The sequence below is a fragment of the Halichoerus grypus genome, chromosome 5 (assembly GCF_964656455.1).
Source record: "Halichoerus grypus chromosome 5, mHalGry1.hap1.1, whole genome shotgun sequence".
In the NCBI taxonomy this organism is placed as follows: domain Eukaryota; kingdom Metazoa; phylum Chordata; class Mammalia; order Carnivora; family Phocidae; genus Halichoerus; species Halichoerus grypus.
Genome location: NC_135716.1, coordinates 23,330,517 through 23,351,020, shown reverse-complemented (window position 1 = coordinate 23,351,020; position 20,504 = coordinate 23,330,517). Strand labels below are relative to the sequence as shown.

Genomic DNA, 20,504 nt, shown 5'->3' with positions numbered 1-20,504 from the left:
CAACAACTTCCCCCTACAAGACTTTGCTGATCACAGCCTTTTTGCTGTAAAGGAGCCAAGAAGACACAGTCAGACCAATAACAGATTTTTTTTTTTTTTTTAACCCAAGATTGCAGCTACCTCTATGGAAAGAACACGAGTTGAACGTGAGTTATTACTAAAACCGGATTTTAAAATGTCACATATAAAGACGATGGTTTTATAGCTCTGAAAATGAACAAAGGTAGATTAGGGTTTGAGAAGAAAACAGACTGAAACAGCACGAGTCTGAAAGTCACCTAGTCTTTGAAACCCCTGGATTCTACAGCAACTGAAAACCCTGCTCACAGCAAATGGGAAGTGCAGCAGAAGTGCTTACCAAGCCTTAGCTCTCCAGCCACACTGCCTGGGTTCAGATCCTGGTTCTGCTCGTGCTACCTGTCCCAGCCTAGGCGACTGCCCTGAGAAACGTGGATGACAGCAGGTCCTCTCTCAGGTGGGGACAATACACTTAGCAGAGTGCTCCACAAATGTGACCCATTACACCATCATGTGAAGGTGGCCCCTCTGGGGAAGGACCCTTTGCCCTGTAAACCTAGCTCACCTAAGGCCTGTGGTTGCTCTCACTTCTCCTTAGTGATCAGCACTAGCTAGGCATCCACCAAATCAGTTGCTGCCACACGTAGCTCATTTCTATGCAAACTGTATCCAGCATTTGGGCAAAGTTTGCTCCCTGATTTTCACAAGTGAAAACACTACCACCGCCCGACCGACACATTTAATAACGTGCTCCTTCCCATCATTACAGGGCACCACACGGCTTTAGCAGACAGGAAGCTCGAGGGAGCACACACCGTCCAGCTGGCAAATAGAGGCATCTTGGGTGACCACTCCTCCTACATACAGTCTGATAAGGAACATTTTAATGGAGCCAAAACATGCATTTCCTTCCTCAATTTCTGCATTAGCAGACATGAGAGCTAGATAGTCATGTCAGGGATTATGAAACTACAATAAAGAGATTTCTAAGCCACCAAGACTATAAGAAGAGGACTACGTTTCGCCTACTCACTTTCAACCAAAAGTAGGCGCCCCTTCAGTTGTGGAAAAATACAGAGCATTTAAAAATTCCTACTTATTAACTAGAATGTACTCTTCCATGGAACTCTTTCTACTATCACTTAAAATAGTTGGTAAATTTCAGGCAGCTATTACTCTTAAAAATCCCCAACAATCCCCTTCAAAGGATTTTTTAAGTTGCTGATAGACATAAGGTGACATCAGAAAAGTATGTCTGAAAAATGCCATTAGCTAAGGTTTCTAGGAAGCTTTGGAATGTTTTGTTATTAAGAAAGAAATAGATAAATGAGAGTCCTCCAAGTAATGAGCTGTCCTAGAAGTAAAGAAATTCGTTAAATAGATCCTCTCCTTGATTTCTCCTTCATGGTTCCATGCCCATACAGATTGGGGAATGCACAGTAATAGCAAGCCTCCGTAACTTTCCAGAGCTGTTTAAGATAATATTTAAGTACTTAACAGATTCATATATTAAATCAAAGGGACTTCCCAATTCTTAGATAAAAGAAAGATTTGTAGTTAAAAAAAAAAAAAAAAACTACAAAGAGAAGGCCAAGGATATGGTCTTAAAAAAAAAAAAAATCCAAAACAAAAAAACTTCAAAATTGTTCCTTGGCTTTTAAAATGAAATTAAAAGTAATTAGTAAAAAATCAAACAATCAAAGAAGGCTCAGGCATTCTTGTTTCAACATGAGAAATGTCTCAGTAGCTCTTATTCAGTTATCACTTCATTGGCCGTCCCTCAAGGAGACCTGGAAATTGAAAAGAGCAAGGAGAGGTTGAATATCCTTCACTGCCATAAACGTGGGCAGCCCGAAGCAGCATTACTTATGCTTCTGCTCAGCTCCTGACAAATCCTATTCACCAATGTCTGTGTTAGATCTTCCCAAGGTCTAAATCTTCCTTGCTCCCTTAACATCCAAGCACTGGACCTCTCACAGGTAACTTTCACCATGAAGCCAATACATAAGCCAATGTCCTCAAACAATGGGACACAGTATTTGAGCTGACAAACATTCAACATGAGAAAGTTAAAACTACCCATTTCTGGCTCGTAACCTTGGAACCTAATATTGTTAACCTTCACGTATTCAGGGCACATCATCTATCACTTTGCCTCTTTGACTATTTTGTTGTAGCACAAGGTAATATGGGTTTTCAATTTCCTATAATTCACAAATGTGTTTGGGCCTCCCTTTACCTCAGCTTTACCAACACTGTCACACTTGGTTCAGTGATGTTAATCAATAAAAGAATTTGAAAGTACCCCGCAAAACACGGCAAGTTAAGTTGTAACCAGCGGTATTATACTTTAGGGACAGTATGTCAGGACAAACTTCAAGATGCAACATCAGATAATCCTTTATCTCTAGGAAACTTAACAACCCAATTTCACAATTTGGTCAATACCTAAAGGTCTCATGATCTGCTGGCCAAAGTGTCCTTCCCCCATGTGCCAATTTAACGTAACACTTTTGAGAAACTACTGCATCTAAGGAATTCTAAAGGGGACAGAAATAAATTGGGTATCCTCTCACTCTCCCCAGACTTGCAATGCCAAGTAGATTCTGGTATGGGCTATATACCAAAACCACCAATAAATGGAAGCACGGGGCAGAGATGTTTTAAATCTAAATGACTGTAGATCTGATGACTTCAGGAAGAAAAACAAAAGTCAACATCTGAGGAAGAGGTAGAGTTCCTACAGTTAAGGATGGATGAAAAGCATCTCAGAGAGGGAAGAACATGAATGAAGGCTGGTTTGGGAATGTTCCAGGACTTAGCACTACTTTGAGGATAGGACACACGGTATAGTACAGATAGAACTGGTAAACTGGGAACAAAGCTTAGAGTCCTGAATGCCAGGCTAACGATGATAAACAGATTTAAAAACAAGTACCTATGGTGTTTGAAGACTACTGATACTAGAACTCAGAAGCCAGGTGAGGTCTGGAGGTGAAGACTCTGGAGTTAACTTCATTCAGATCAAAAGGTGAAAACACGTACTACTAAGGAAAAGTGCAGAGATGAAGAGGAAAAGTCAAGGACAGACAAAAACAAGTGTGGTAGGGATGCACTGCTCTGGGAAACCAGGCCAGGAGAGATACTCAACAGAATGGTTGGCAGCATCCAATCCATTGAAGAGATGCAGTCAGATAGAAAGACCCCTGGGCTTGGCTGCCATGACGCCACGGGTGCCCTCAATACCGCGGTGTCAACAGCAGGAGGAACCTGGTAGATTTCACTTTGTTGAGACATGGAGGTATACATGAAAAGAAAACCCAGATTCAAGATTTCAACGTTTTTCCCACTCTAAAGTTATTTTTACAGCTGACTAGGTTTATCTTTTATCTGAAAAAGGAGAACAGATTCCATATCTGGCTTAGAAACATTCTAATTAATAAATCTCAAAGTGCAACATTTTGACTTTGTGCCATGCCAAGTACAAGATGGAATCCATCTGGAAATAAATAAAAAGTAGCCTTTTGTTTTGTTTTACCTTGTATTTTTCTAAGCTTTCAAGGGAGCTATATTAATTATTTGTGGACTGTTACCTAAAATCAGTCCAGTGCTTAAACCATAACCTATCTCTCAGCTTCAGTAGCCATGTATTAGCTACAGAATTGCAACTGGGCTTTTCCTAGATTCTAAGAAGGCTCCATGAACAACTGTAATTGGATTAGAATCCAAATGAGCAGAAAATAAATGCCATGTAGCTACCTTCTATAAAACATCCAGGATAGTCTTTGTTTACGAATATGAGCTGTGAGAACAAGTATAAAACAGTTCAAGGAATGTTTGAGAAGGGGCTTACTAAATGTGGATGAATATATTAGCAAAGTTGTGATTCCGAAGGGGTAAAAAAAAAAAAATTAAATGTATACTGATTTATCAGGAAAGCAAATCCCTTAGTAAGTGGAAAGGAAAAAAAATATAAAAACTCATCTTATTTAAACCTTATCTGGATGTGACCTGTTTTAAAAGCCAACAAGAAAGTACTTTCTGAAAAACAAAGCCCAGAAGTAAGAGCCACTTAAAATTTATTTTGATCTGCAATGCCAAGAGTACATGGTAAGGTTCCAATCTCTTAAAGTCAATGGAGAAAAAGAGATACTTGGAATACAGGGAGAGGATCAGTAGAAAAATAAATCCCAAAATAACATTAAGAAAAACGAGGGCAACGTAAGCATCGATAGCATTTCCTATGGTTTCATCAAGTAAACATCAGGTGTTAAACTCTCATTAACAGTAGGGTTTTAAAAAAAAAAAATCAACTACATAAAAAAATCAACTACATCATCAACTGCAAGAGGAAGAGGAGGGCAAAATCCTAGATAGTTAGGTAATAGTAATGGAGGTTTTCAGCCTTTCTCTGTACAGTACGCTCACTATACCAAGAAGGAGGTTTTGTGTAAGATGGTCACCATACTCATTAAGATGATTCCTCAACCCATTTTAGAAGAAATGCTTTTCAATATTAAAGATTATTTCATTACTCTCCCATGTAATTATTTCTGACTGAATGTGATCATTTCTCCACAGGCAAACTTTCTTATTTTAAAGCAGCCATTTATAAAGCCTTGTCACCTGAAAGAAACACCAGTGAAACAAAACAACCAAATTAAAAAAAAAAAAAAAGACAAGACTGCCCTCTGGCTAAGACACAAACCCAGACAAATAAAAGGCAGTCCAACAGGTATCTTCAGCTGGCAACTCAACATGAAATGGATTCAAGGGCAGACCCTGGACCAAATCTGGGGGTCTGACACACCTCCTGCTCCTTGCCAAAGACCCTCCTAGAACTGTCTTCTAAAACAGTCTGGGGGATGTCTTGGGTCCAACAGTTTTCTGCGCGGCACTCACCAAAATTCGCTAAAACAGAAATGGAAATAAGAGTGCCATCGGAGGTTGAGGAAGCATCGTAAATCTCACTGATGAGGGGAGTTGCACCAACCTTTAGATTATATAATTATTAGAAGTGAAAGATAAGAAGACACAAGACATTTAAGTAAAATACACCTCAGATGTCTAAGACGACAGAGAATTTTTCCTGCTTTTCCCAATGCGACAGAGTAAATGATTAAAATTAGCTTGACTTTAACCAATAAAGAACTGTTAATTGTATTCATATTATACAGCGGGGTCATGGATAAAAATATAACTTTAAAGAAATTCTGAAAGACAAATAAAGGCATTACATTTATATTTTAAAATATATCATTTTTACTACATTTAAGCTGAAATGTATCATTCAAAAGACAGAATAACAACAGCATTTAAAATAAATGAAGTTCCTTATTATTCTTTTGTTAATTTTTTTTCTAAATGCTGAGGAGTTTATTAAAATGCCACGAATGGTTTCTCAACCACGTTTTAATAACTAATTGCACATTTCAGGCCTAATCTCACAGATGCTGTCTATAGTTTTCAACCTGCCAAGGGGCTTATGGCTGTTATGAATAAAGAAAAGTCCAGTTTCTTGGAAGATAAAAAATCCTTAATTCAAACGGACTGTTTTTATTTTTAAAGTTGGCCTCAAAACAGATAAATGTTGGGAGGTATTTTAAACTACTAAACTACAGGGAGAAGAATAATACAAACTAACTCCTTATTAACGAACGTTTTATAACCAATTCTTTACCAACTGAATTTTATACACATGAATCTAAAGAGGCTTGTATTGTACAGGGGTTTGAAAGAGCATTAAGCCTAAATTTTCTGCAGTAACTTTTTAACTTTCAGGATGACTTCTGGATTACACATTTGATTCCCCTATTGTCATAAGGTATTGATAGAGAAATAGCGTGAAGGTACCAACTGATTTATTACATGATCAATTCCCCACTGCATATGAATAAATGCTATTCTAATTCTATTCTCAAATCCATCCACAAAAGGAAAAATGAAGAGTAATGAATTTCATGTATTAGGCAGACTTCCTCCACAAACCTCACACCTGTCTAGTGTTCTATGCAGAAATGGAGATAGCGACCAGACACGGGTTCTAAACTCAGTTCTTTTTCTCAGTAGCTGTGCGATCATGGGAAATTTCACTTAACTTCATCCTTAGTGCTCTCCTTTGTAAAATAAGATACTTCTGCTAGAATCGATAGTAGCTTATGTCCTCAGCTTCTGTCCCTCAAAAGAAAACATGATCCTATGATCACTCTGAATAATACCTGAACAAAAGAACAATGAAGAACCAAAATTTAAACTTGGGTCGTAGATTTTAGAGGGACCATGCGAGGGAAGTTCAGTCAGTAAGACATGTCTCATTAGCCAGCTTCCACTTTTCCTCAGCAAAAAACTGTTCAAAGGCTCTCAAGCCTAAATCCACATTTCCACGCGTCCGTGGGATGCAGAACGCTAGACACTCTCGCACACGTGATGAAATGTGCCCATGAGCAAAGGAGATGGGGGCCAGGTTTTAGAACACAAGCAAAGAACTAAGAGAATTCTCTTGCAGGCTATGCAGTTCACTCAATATCTGCCCTCAGACAGGTGATGAAATGTATTCTTCTGTTCATTTTCTTTTGTACATGGTTTTATTGACGGAACCTAAAGAAATAAAATGCATATATCACTGGGCTCAGAAAATCTGCGCATATTTTTATATGATCATGTTTTGTCAAAATAAAAGTTAACCGATTATTTCTACAAAGGTTACCCAAATAAACCGCACTTTCTGGAGAAATGATCTATAGAATTGTTTAATTCTTTACCAGCACCCAGGGTCTTGGAATTAAATCTAAAAACACCGTCCTAGCTCTTCCATTCTATTCCAAATAGGTAAATTTTTTAAAATTATTTTTTCAGAATAACACATCAGACATGACTTGAAATCATCCCATTAGCCCAATTCCACAACATGCTTTTGATTACACTGAACTGGACCAAAAGTTTTGGCAAAATATTCACCTGATATCAGAGGAACCAAAGAAGGAGGTGGTTGGTTGAAATGTCTACATTTCTACCAGCAGAGACACCAAAATACTATGAAATACACTCCACTAGGAGTGGAACTAATGCGCTCTCTCAGAGTCAATTCCACTTCGAGAGAATAGTGTGGGTGATGTGTTAGGGATACTATCTAGTTCTTTGGGGCCTGATGCATTCGTTGCAAACAAAAAAATTTTAAAATAGTCTTTAAGATGAATGTGCAGAGCTGTTGCTTCTTTATAGTAGCAGCCTTATTTGTTTTACACATAACCATAATTTAAGGATGCCAATCATTTTAAGCAAACAGCTTGCAAAAAATAAAATAAAATACAGGCAAAACCAGAGAAAATCATCTTTGTACTAAAACATCCTTTACATTAAAATATGTCAGGTTAAAGCAGCCACTGTACATATAAAGTAAATTTTAACCCTGTGCGCTGACAGTATTTTATATTTTCGTATTCATTGTGGAGAATTCCACAAGACTATCTTAAATTAATTTCAAAGCTGGTTAAAATACTTTGTCTTTCTCCTTCAAACAAATTTTTAGACACAAATTGCCTAAGACGCAAATGAGAAAAAAAACTAAATGTCATGTTATTTTACACCATTCACAATATTTGCAATTAGAATAAATATATGATTTTCAAATACCACTCTTCTTTGAAGTAAAAATGAAAGTGTGCAAATGACATAAGACAGGATTTCTCTGTAGTGACTCCTTAGCAATGACCACAATATCTTATCACAGAAAGGTGTGGCTGGAGAGCTGAAATTACTGTTCTCTCAATTTCTGATGCATCAAAATGAGTTTCTGAAAAGAACACAAAAGGAAAAAGTATACAAAATAAATGCAAAATTAATTTGCATTTAATGGTAAATAACGAGGTTTCTATAAATAAGAAAATCTTAGAAAGATGAAGTTTTCCCTCTCCTTTCGGAAAGGCTTAAAAAAACAAAACTAAATATTTCAAAATCAATGGACTTCAAGCAATCCAAGAGAATTTGAAAAACATTTCTCTAAAAACCAATCCAGGGCGCAGGATGTCAATTTGGAAATAATGGAAACATATTTCGCTTTAAAATTCGAAAACTTTTCAAAGACAAAAATTCAAGTTAACATCCCAGTGATTAACTCAGGGACCGCTTAGCCAAGAACAACTTTCGGCACTTAAAACATAAAACTGTCAGTTTCCTCTGCTTGGAGACAAAACATACAAAAAGCAAACATCCACTGCTATATTTTCCTAGACATGAAAGACAGAACTAACTTTTATAAAAGGTGATTACTCTAAATATTTCTACCTATTATTATATTTATGCCATAGCTCCTAAAAATCAGTTACAAATTCCAAACCTCAGAACCATCATTAGTAGATGGCTACTATTCTCGTACATCACTCCCTAAATCTTGGTGGAAATACAATCATTTATTGAACTTCACTAGTAGAGCTCAAGGCACAAATATGTTAAGCAGCCTGTGCTTGGTATCATTGAATATAAGCTACTATAAACAAGTAAAACTCTTTACTAAAAAATCTCAAAGGACTGACAACATGATATTTGGCATTGTATTTCTTACAAATCTAAAGCATACTGATGGTGAGAATAATTTAAGTCCTCTCTTCCCTGAATTAAGATACATTCATATCAAACATCATCTGTGATCAAATGGCCAAATTCATATTTATAAACTTGGAATACAGAGTTTGGTGAAAGCACGGAGTAACTAACATTGTCTTAATCTTTCTGGCAGAAATATGTCACAGTTGGTGCTTACAATCGTTTCAAAATTATACCACAACTTTATTTAATTTCATTCAATGCATTTCCTCATAGAAATGGAATGGCAAAGGCCTGTTCAAGAGCAAACAACAAAAGCATATTATTATTTTGTGGTATATAAGTTTCTTCCTCTTCTTATACTGCTCTCCCCCCACAAATGTACATACTATGAAGAAATGTAGGTAAAAACCCTACAGCTAGCACATTTTTCCACTAAAAGGAGAAATCTTTATTCCTCCTTAAACTGAAATATTAGATCCCAAAGAGGAGAAAAAAAATGGTAATAAAGCATGGCAGAATAATCCAGAGGAAGCATGCTTGCTCTCAGCATAATTTTCTTTAGCATCCTAAAAGGAACGACATCACGCTGCCCGTGATCTTTGCTTACTCCTCTGAAAACCATCCAGAGGATTTTCAAAAAGGAAAAATTCTAGTAGTGCTTTCAAATGCCAAATTAACTTACAGGACTTCCAGTCCTGAAGGAAAACAGCACAGTAGTTAGCACACCAGAAGCTAGAGAATGCTTTTTGTCACGCAAAGTTGGAACTGATGAGTGTGACCCCAATGGGCTTTATCTAAAATTCCCAAGTACCACAGGCAAAGAGGTCAAAGTGTCCTGTGTCAAAATATATAAATAAATAAAGCCATATATTTCAATAGTTCCTTATGTTATAATGGATTGTACAGTATCCATATCCCCCTTCTGTTCATACACACACACACACACACGCACACACACATATCCTTCTAAATAGCAACTGAACATGACACAAACAAAAAGGAGGAAAACCTGCTTACACTTACATCTAGCCCCCTATTTTCCATTTCTATTCATTATTGGTCTCATTTTTAAGTGTTTATTATTGTCAATGATATATCGAATTACTCGGGGAGTAAGAAGAGCATATATATACATAATTAAAAATTAACAATGATGTATTGAACACTTCTGGGAGTAAAAATACATGATAGGTATGTACACAAATACACACAAATATGTGTAACACTGAAGAGTTAAATGTCTGACAAATTGAACATGCAAGATCATGTACACATATTTATACATAAAATGTGTACATTATGATTTTTACTATCAGCCTAAAATCTTATAAGTGACAGTTTTCTTAGTTAAAGTTTATCAGGAGACAAAGAAAAAGCAAAATGTAAATAATTAGGACACTCTTTCAACAACAGAAATTGTCTTAAGAACGGAACATTTAAAAGTAGAATAAACGGTAATGGGATAGAGAGTTAAATAAAGAGTTCACAGTCATTGAGGTTTAGATGACAGTGAGTTTCTTATAGTAATTTACCACATCTTTCATGCAATGAATGTAATGCAAATTTTTCCTAAATGCAATTCTTAGAATTTGCTGATAAGTTACAGAAAATAATGTTTCATATTACTCCTTGCTTGGATGTAATTGCTTCCACTGGCCACTTGTACCTAAGTTATTTTCCAAAACGTACCTAAGTTTGAAGAACTGAGGTGAAAATTTTGCAATAATACTTCCAGTAATAGACTAAAGAAGGTATTAAATATAATCACTTGTGTTTCTTCAATTCATAATCAAATTGATTTATTAACATAAAAATGCAGCTGCCAGATACAGTAAACACCCGATTTTAAAAGATCTCAAAGGTATATCCAGGAACAGTTGATAAAAGAATTATTAATCACTCAACAATTGGGCTAACATGTCGCGAGAAAAATTAGTAGCATGGGCCTTGATTAAAATTAATATATATATGATCAGTCTTAACTTCCCCAGTTGAATGGTATTTTTAAAAATCACAGTGAGTGAGATTCTCTTTCAAAAATATTTAATGGCATCATAAAGTAAAGCTGAAATAAAAACCAAAATCTCTTTCAGGAACTTTTTTATATGTTCAGAACTACTTAAGAGTATTGAGAGAATAACAGGCTGATGTACTTATTTCTACATCTTTCAGAGCTAAAGATGAGGTCTGGATAATGACATCACAGAGAAGTCACAAGGAGAAGTTAGTTTTTAATTTGTTTTGCCAATCTTGGTCTCATTTCAGAACCAAAATTATAATTAAATTAACCCTCAAATAGGTGTTGGGATACATCAAGTAATTAAAATGAATATTACGAAGGTTAAAGTCATTTAAAAAAATATGTAATATGTTAAAATTCCTTTCAGTGCCTGTAATGAGAAACATTCTATACGAGTGAGAATATAGATATGTGTACGTACATGTACGCACTAAGTTAATATGAAGTCACAAGTTCATATGCTGCACTTGTGCATAGCTTAGAGAAAATAAAGCTAAAACTAGATTAGTAATGCTTGATCCCTTTGTACATGAAGTGTATCACGTAATAGAGAAAACAGATTCCACAAAGACTAACTCCTGCCCTATATATTTACACTATTTAGAGATGTCTCTGATCTCAGACATAATATATATTTCTATACGGAAAAACTGCAATACTGATCCACAAGAATCCGCTGAAAGCCATATTGTAGAATCTAATCAAGAAGCACATGTTATATTAAAAGTATTTGCTGATTAGTAAGTTTCATAAATTCTCTCCAGATTCTACAAGTAAAAAAGCTCTGAGGTTTTGAAATCTTTTTTATCTTTTTTTTCCTACAGCTAAAATATATTTAATGTCTAAAGAGCAGTTGTGGTGTATCTATCATCCTATACTGGGTTCATTCTAGGTTATTCTAATAATTCTAATAATATTCAAATAATACATTATTAATGTTTTTTAAAGCTTAGGACATACACATTCGATATTATGAATATGTTTATTATTCTTCATAATACTATACTACTCACTATCATGAAGACAAAGTGATTAACAGATAAAACAATTATAAATGCAAATAGGAGAACCATGCTCCCTTCAAATAAAGGAAAAAAGAAACAGAAAATAAACTATGGGCACTTGTATATTTCTTTCTAAGACTATCTACTATAGAAGGCTTAAAGAGCTGACAGTGAGTCATTGTTTATTCAAATGTTAAACAAATTGAACATATAAGTTAACTTCTGAGTTAGAAGTATCTGGAACATTTTCCAGAGCCTATTTTGACTGTGTCAATTACCTAGATACCAAAGTTGTTGTATTGTGTTGCCTGATGAAATAGGACATACAGCAACCCTCAAAACCAGTATTACAAGCCTGGCAAATAGCATCACATTGGGGTGACGCACAGAATCCATCACCCTAGGGAAAAACGCACTGGGTCACAGTACAGAGTCTTTACATGTTCCATATTATTTCTACATAACGTTTTGGGATAGAAGAGTAAACTATAAAGTGCTACCCCATAAACAGATATATTCAGAAACAGCACTCTCACTTAACTGCTCCTCTCAACAGAAACAAATGGGACTTTAAAAAATTTTTCTTCAGAAGCATTTCTGAAAACATGGTGAAATGTGGCATTTTGATTTATAGTTTTTTTGTTATTTTTAAAATTGCTTAGTAAATTCAGAGCAGATATAAGTATTATGATAATGATGACTTCACTAGGTTTAAACTCCATACCCATTTCAAACTTCAAGACTTCGTAAAGTAGGTCATGTAACTCCTTAAAAGATTCATGTTTAAAGGGCAGAGTTAATGGTTTCACATAGTAGAATCCACCATCAGGTGTATCTGCCTATTATCAGTCCATGTACATTACATCCATACAGCACACCCACAACAACATGCACACACACCAACAATAATCTAAACACAGTATAGCTATCGTGGATACTGCAAGCATTTACACCGCTAGCTTTCTTCTCATATTAGAGGTATCCTATCAGTAACTACCAAAAAATTACACAAATCAAAATATGTTACCTTTGTTCAAACAATACTGCAGTTCATTATACAACAGAAAGTGTCATCCTTAATGGCTCAGGAACCAAGATAGTGGTAGATTCTTGGGAGCAGAAGTGGTGAGGAATGGTTTGAGGCAAAACTGAAACATATTGTTTAAGTAAACCTTAAGGGGAGGGGATCATATGCGCAATTGATGGATTTTTTTTTTTTTTTTTTTTGGTATCATCTCCCACAAAGCCTCCCCAACCCCTCCCCATCACTGAACAGTACACACACTGCTGATATTAAAGGACTGGGGCTCGGAACACCACCTTCTGCCTTTTTTTCCTTCTTGCTAAACTTTATCACTGTTCCCTCAGTTTTGAAGTAATAAACCGACATTCATTAAGTAAAAATGCAATGACACAGAACCCCATAACGTTAAATTTATGTTTGAAAACTCTGTGAAAAATAAAGTAAGACTGACTCTAAGATACTCTCACCATGCTTGATGCAAACAACTTACAGCTTCAGTTCCTAAAGTTTTTCCTGACAAATCCGTAAGTAAAGGAGTAGTTAGCAAAGAAAGAATGCCCCTGATTTGAACTAAAGTCTTAGCTCTCACAAGAAAAACTGAGAAAGACATAAGGTAAGTCAAAACTGTCAAATTTCTATGCAGAGAACACGTCAACTTCCCTGAATATGCAGAATACTTTTATAATTGTAAAAGCCTTAAAAGACATTTTAAGGTATCTCCGTGATACCTAATTTCAGTATGTATTATTTTTAAAATACGCTCTGTGTAACGAAAAGAAAAACAAAAACTCTCAAAACAAATTTGGGGTTAAAAGCCAAGTCCAAGACAAGTAACCATAAGATTTAAACCTTACGAACAATTCACACCAGCAACGTCGATACTCAGTCCTGGCCCACCAAATGGGGCGGAGGGCCCCGTTTCTGGGTGGAGTGTCTTTCCCCAAGGAAGGAAAACCTGGCACAAATCTTTTTGCCCTCTGAAAAGATTTTCCTACTTGCCAGCTTCTGAAGTTGCCCTGATGTCAATCAACATCACCAAGATGTCTCTTAACTGGAGAAAGTTCTGTTTGCCTGTGTAAGATCAGGAAAAGAAAAAATGACGATTTAAAAAAAAAAAAAAGGAAACTAAAAACACTGCATGATAAATAGGGTTAAAAAATTATCATCTAAAATTGTGCGAATAAAAGAACCACCAGTAGAAACAAACTGACCCTTAAAATTAACGCTTTCAATCTTAAAATATATTTTTGTAAAGTTTCATCTATTTTCCTTCCTCTGCACATAAAAATGATTAATGTCACAATTAAACTTCCACATTTCAGGCTCTTGCTAACAGGTGTAGCATTCTTTATATAAACACATTCATTGACCTGTCGCCATTGATGATCTTAATTAATTCATCTCAATTGAAACAAAAACAATGGTTTTTTTCCAACTAAGAAAGAAATCACGCAACACAAATACCCACTCTCCCCAAAACCCAAAAACTGTTTAAGTTACGGTAACCTGAAATGCACCAGCCATCACAGAGAGCAATTGGAGAAATCCAGCAGTGCTCAGCAGGAAAGATTTTTAATAACAGATTGAAAAACAAGAATAAAAATAACTGCATCAACAGAGCCTTTCTTCCTCAGGCCACAAGCCCGTTCTTACTTGAACTTTAAAAAAAAAAAAAAAATGGCATTTTGGCCACTAAAACCAATCCAGAACATTATTAAAAGTTAAAAGCTACCAATTACTTCTGTCTGTTCTTTTAAAGCAAAGTTTGGCATTACGTCAGTTGGTTTAAAGAAAACAAGAAAGAGAGAAAGAGTAGGAGAGAAAGTTTCCTGCTTGTATAAACTAAACCACCAGGGAAGGTGTCTAGCCACTTGTAAAGTATTTACTGCAGGTTTTTAAAGAGCTAGAAACATTTTAAAAATTAAAAGTTTTCTTTCTTATTTTTAATGAAACATGCTTAGGAACAAAAAGCGTACCCTTAATGTCTTTTGGGGGGCATTTTGATGTTATTTGTATTTCAGTTATAGCTTTGAATCAGAAAATGATTCCCAATGATGCTTCAATTTGAAGTGCATAGATAATTTCATCTTTGTTTTTGCTACTTGGATTTGTGCTCTTAGAGAAAAAAAAAGCGGGGGATGGGGGATGACAAAAAGTCGACATTTCTACTCTAATAGCTACTATAGCTTCAGCCACCAGTCAGCCTTCTTCTCAAACTAACAACAATTCATATAATTTTCATCCATCGATCCTTCCCCAAATTCAGTGAAAGAGGTCTCCTTAAGCCCAAAGATCTCTTTCTAAACTAAATCCCGTTCTACATTATTATATCCATCAGAGAACTAAACCAAAGACCAACGAATTCAGTTCCCAGGGACCTGAAAACCACAAAGTGATAGGAAAACCCTAGAGGTGACCATAAAAGCAACATTAAGGACAGTATTTATAAAGGTCATATATAACTAATCCAATATCCTATACAAATAAACAAACAGCCTAAGACCCACTCACACTTGGGGATAGATTTTTAAAAGTGGTTATTCCCTCTACAGCTCTGTTCGCTACTGAACAGTAGTACAAAACAACACTTGGCATTTTCGCATATTTACTTTAATCCACTGGTTAAAGCTTTAGGAAGACAAATAATTTTGGTGATTTAAAAACTCTGCTTAGCTTTTTTCAGTGGAGATAACTGCAAAGTGCGGTAGTCTCCCATATACCTGACAATCACCAGGAACTTCAGAGAATTAGATGAGATTTCTACCTGGCAAAGGCTGTAAGTTTCTTCATATTTTATCTATGGGGGACCCTGCAATTCCATAAATTGTAAAACTATTATAGTAACAAAGAATTCATTACCTTCTGTACAATGATATCAAAAGCTGTAGTTATCACATAGATAAAGTAAAACGACGTCCAGATATGCTGTCATTGAATTTCCCCCAAATTTCAATGAATAATAAATAAGGTGGATGAATGAGTAAACAGGACTCAGAACTAGTTATCCATGGTCCTAGCAGTTATAACCAGCAAAACGGGGAGAGAGAGAAACCTGTTACCTGACAGCTTGAGCAAGGATGAACAACAGAAAGCAAGTCCATAAAACTCTCCTGTTTTTATCAAATTGATTGTAACGTGTGAGCTGCGATATTTGGGACAGAACTGTCTCAGTTTATAGTTTTCTGTGCCTGCCAAAAACAGATGCAGACTACCACACTAGCTGTCCTGCAGAAACTAAATTAAGCAAAGGCAAATACCAAGTGGAAAGTTGTCAGTCTGCTGAATGAATGGCTTCATTTTACACACCAGAGACTATCTCAATAAGAATATGTTTTAATGTGCACCAGTCATTTTATTTTAAGTGCATCACTTATTTCAAAAATAATAATTTTCCCTTTAAATTAATTATAAACACCTGCCCATAACTTTCTTAAAGTCTATTTTATTTTACACACAATAGCATAGTGTTATTACATTATTGTTTGCTACCCAAGTAGTGAAGTAAAAAAATAATTTCTATATTATATGCATTATAAAAAAACATTTGAAGGCCAGTTATTGATATCTGTGCTCATTTCAAAGTCAAAATAAAGTTCTGGCTCAAAAACAATTTTCTACCAGTCTTTTTAAAAATTTCAGTAACACTTATTTACTTCCACAAAGAAGGTAAGAAAAGAGTTTATTAAAACTTAACACCTTTTAGCATATCTTAATAGGAATGTGCAGATCATTAACAGCAAATTGTGATCTTTATTTCTCTCTCTCTGTACACACACATACACACACACACACGCACGCGTGCGCGCACACACACTCACATCAAATAATAACAGTAATAGAAACATCATTGAAATACTAAGATCTTAAAAGCAGCTTTTCCAGAGATGCATCCATTTCCCTGTTTTGAAGGTTTTCCTTATGAATGAAGATTCCCTTATGTGTATTACAGAGTCCTGTACTCTGGAAATCAGAGTAAACTCAGGAGTAGTACGTGACTTAAAAGAAAAGTAAAAATAATACTGAAAATATGGAAGAGGCATGTGCAACTCACTTACGACTAACACACTATTACAGATTCTAACCTGTTTTCAAGCAAAAATTTTATTAAATCATTTAAAACACTAATCATCAGAATGCTGAGCTCTAAAATCAACCTCAGACCTCACAACTACTCTGACACCTTTCTCCTTACTTTTCATGTTACCTTTCAGAGACAAAGGACAACATCTAAATAGCAGCAGACTCCCCTACAGCGTCCAGAATTCAAAGGAGTGACAAACTTTTTTTGTAAGGAACTTGCTGTGTTCCACCATCTACTTGGAGAGCGTCAGACTTGATTATTACGTGTAGGAAAGTATTCTACACACATATATCCTAACATATAATAGATATATTGGGAAGCCGTAAACATCAACTCACCCATGGCAAATAATACTTTGCCAACTGAGTATTAATGAAGTCTCAGAATGCTTCACATTTAGAGAAATCAAATCATAATGTGGCATTAGAATTCTATCTCCCCATCAGGAGTTTTATTTTCACATTGTTAATATTCAAAAATAAGCGTCCAACTTGAGCACGCTCGTGGCCCTGTCTATTTAACTGAATCTAGAGATGTTTTCATCCAGGGGTATAGCTTTAAAAGGAAGTTATGAAATCTGAGGAGAGATAAGCTCTAAGAACAATATGTTTGACTTGTTAAGATTAAGCATGTCATTAATAAACTTTCACTTAAAGGTAAAAAAAAAAAAAAAAATCCTCAAAATGTTGGTATCATTTCCAGACTGTCCTGTCAGCATCACAACTTACAGGAAACGCTTCATCTTCCCATACAAACCCTGTATTTATTCACAACCCTAGCAGACTTGGGGGAAGAAAAAAAAAGCCCACACCATTTTAGAGCGAGTTTGCTTTTTTACATTAACCGGTGGAATATCTGAGAAAGCGTCCTAAGCAAATGAGCAACAAGTAAGAAACTTGACAACAGTGAGCTCAGAAACTTTCATTCTCATTTTGTCCACGTCAAGAACTGGCCGCCGCATTACTTTCCTTTGCTGCCCCTCGCATTTTTAACTCTGGCAGCCTTTTCTAAATGATCAACTTTTCCTAAAACCAGCAGGAAAGTAACATGATGCCAGCAAGATCCATAGGTTTTTAACTTAAGAGCTGGACGACTTTGAAGAGTGGTTAGAGGTTCCTATAGTATTTTTGCTTTGAACAATCAAATTTCAGCCAACAACCAGGCCTAGAGTTATCATTTCTTTATAATTCTCTCCCCAGCCCTATCTGGAGATCCCTTTGTACCTATTTTTCCTCTCAGACCCTTCCCTGTTCACCTGGTGCATTTACAAAAGTTCAATGAATCTACAAAAGTTCAATGAATCGGCCCAACTTCTCTGCGATTTCACTTCTCGGCTACGCTTCTCACTTCACTTACCTCACTTAAGACTCTAGCCGTGATTTTCCAAAATAGGATAAGGAGGAATATTCTATCATAATTTTGATTCATCATTAAAATCCATCGCTTACTCAAAAACTTTCAATAGTATCAATTCTGAGGCCTAAAAAGATATGAGGAAGTAAAGCAAGACCTCAAATTTAATCAGTCCAAGATTCCCTCTGCAACCCACCAGTCCTTCTCGCCTTCTAACTTAAATTGCTTTAGAGTCTTAAGGCCATAAAACGGTTACTGACTTCCCTGGGGAAAGGGGGAAACACCACCATCTCACACAGGTACTAACAAAAAAGCTTTCCCAGCCACAAAAACAGCTTTGCACTTCAAACAGCTCCCACCTCCGCCTCACCCTCAAATTATTCATGGGGTCCTATAATCCTGGAGTTATTTGAAGGGACAGTGATGTTTGCCTTGGCCTTTCAAAGATGCGTTTCTCTGGAACCCAAACAGGAACTAGACAGAAGGCGAAGCGCCCGTCCGCCTGGACGTCCCACCGCTGTCAGGCATTTAATCACCGTCCAGTGTCCGCTGACCCGCGACACATGGCGCATCATCCGCACCGCAGAGGAAGTCTGCCCCTTCCTCAGCCCCTACGGAAGCGCCTGGGCTGCAAGGCCCTGCCACATGGCACGGACAGGGCACAGACCCCTCGGCCAAGCTGCCCTGAGCCGCGCAGAGGCGGGTGCATCAGGGGATGCGACACCCTCCTTCTCCAGCCCAGCTGGGCCTTTAAGGCAAAAAGTTTGAAGCCTGGCTTTGCAAACTCTTCAAAGCCAACGCCAGTCCTGCGCTGTTTTCCCACTTTGGGGACCACACGAAGGCCCCTCTCTGAGACCCTCCCAACCCTCCCAAGTTGGCCCGACTTACTACTCTGCATGCTGGTGCCTAGTCTGCTCCCCGCTTGTCAGGAGCCCCAGAAAACTTGCAGCGGCGGCGGCGGCGGCGGCGGCGGCGGCCCCTCGGGTCCAACCACCTCCAGCTCCTCCGCTGCGCCCGGTAGGAGAGAATTAAAATCAGCCAGAAAGAGACAGCGAGGGGGAGTGGGGCTGCGAGGGGGAGGGGGCACCGGCCTGAAACTTCTTTTTTTGGCAAATAGGGATTTGTTTTTCCTCCTCCCTGGCGGCTGAACTTGACCCTCCTGACTCCAGGGGCTACTGCAGTTTGAAGTCGCTCGTTTCTAAGGCTCAGTTGCCTCAGACCCACCAAAAGGAGGAGAGGAAGGGGGGGAAAGAGAGCAGAAGAGAAGAAAGAAAGAAAGAAATCACACGCGCAAAAAGGAAGAAAGAAAATGCATGTGAAACCCGAGAAGCCTGCGCTTGGCTTTCTGCACACTCTCCCTCTGCTTTTTTTTTTTTTTTTTTTTTTTTTTTCAAAGAAAGTCACTTTTAATTCCCAGGGCTCCCCGCTCGCGATCGCCCACATTTTGCGCACACACGCGCGGGCGCAGCACTCGCGTCGCGGCGCCCCGGGCCCGGCCGAGGGGCGCCCGCGCCCCCCGTACCCCCCGCGGCCCCCGGCCCCGCGGCCCGCCCGGGCCCCTCCTTACCTGTTGATTAATCGTCAAGAACACCCTCGGCAGCCCGAAAGATGGTGGCGCGGCGGCCAGAGCCATGAACCGTCTTCTGTTGTTTGCAGAGTTGATCTTGGATTATTGGGGGGGAGGGGGGGGAGAAAAAGGTCTTTCCTGCCTCCCCCCCTTTCCCTTCCCTCCCCCCCTTTATAAAAAAAAAGAGAGAGAGAGAGAGAGAGAAAGGAAATAGAGCAAGGATGTGCCCGGTGCCGGGTGGGAGAGGGGAGGGGGTGTTGTTTTTTGTTTAAAAAAAAAAAATAGGAAGGCGAGAGAGCGATCGAGAGGACGCGGGGTCTGGAGAAACGAGCAGCACCAAAAAGAGGACGCTTGAGATTGCAGTGAGATCGGGTCTTTATCAGAAATGTTATCGCTTGTCAGGACCTCAGTCTCCGCGCATTACGTCAGTTTCAAGACACCAACACTATTAATATCAAAGGAGCCTTCGCGGAGGAAAGCGCCACCCCAGACCGAGCTCCCTTAAAGAGACAGCGCGCGTCCCCGCGCCGCCGCCGCCGCCGCCGCCGCCGCCGCCCCGCCCGGCTCCGAGCACCCGCCGCCGCCGCCGCCCGCCGGGACCGGCCCCGGCCGCGGCGTGCCGGCTGCGCGAGAACTTCGCCCGAGTCGGAGCGCCGCAAATGAGAGCTGCGCGGTGCCGGGACCCGGCTACCTTCCCGCCCCGCCTCTCCCCCCTCCTCCTCCCCACCCCCATGTGTGAACGTGCGGGCTGGAAACGGAGGAAAAAACCGAAAGCTTTAGGAATAATGTGATAAAGACGAGGACCTACCTTGGGGGTGCTGGGGGGCAGGTGGGGGCCAGTGCGTGGCGGCCAAACCGATGGTCCCAGAGCACCCGGAGATGCTATCATGAAC

General features: G+C 38.3%; 1 protein-coding gene and 1 long non-coding RNA gene across 9 annotated transcripts in view; one reads left to right on the top strand and one right to left on the bottom strand.

Annotated features, from left to right (window-relative positions):
- Window positions 1-20,101, bottom strand: part of TRPS1 (transcriptional repressor GATA binding 1) — a 255,464-nt gene extending 235,363 nt beyond the window's left edge. For 7 of the 8 annotated variants that reach the window (XR_013447732.1, XR_013447731.1, XR_013447733.1 and 4 more), the window contains exon 1: window positions 19,612-20,101. Coding sequence is in view for 1 of the 8 variants with exons in the window: in XM_036120301.2 (XP_035976194.2) it covers window positions 18,933-18,942 (10 nt within the window). In the remaining 7 variants the exon portion in view is untranslated. Of the gene's footprint in view, window positions 1-18,932; window positions 19,484-19,611 lie in introns of those variants that run through there. The other variant, XM_036120301.2, reaches the window with a different exon arrangement.
- LOC144381823 (uncharacterized) lies at window positions 290-4,770 on the top strand. Its single transcript, XR_013447730.1, has 2 exons — window positions 290-475; window positions 4,600-4,770. It is a non-coding gene; the product is annotated as an uncharacterized LOC144381823 (long non-coding RNA).
- Window positions 20,102-20,504: the final 403 nt, after the last annotated feature.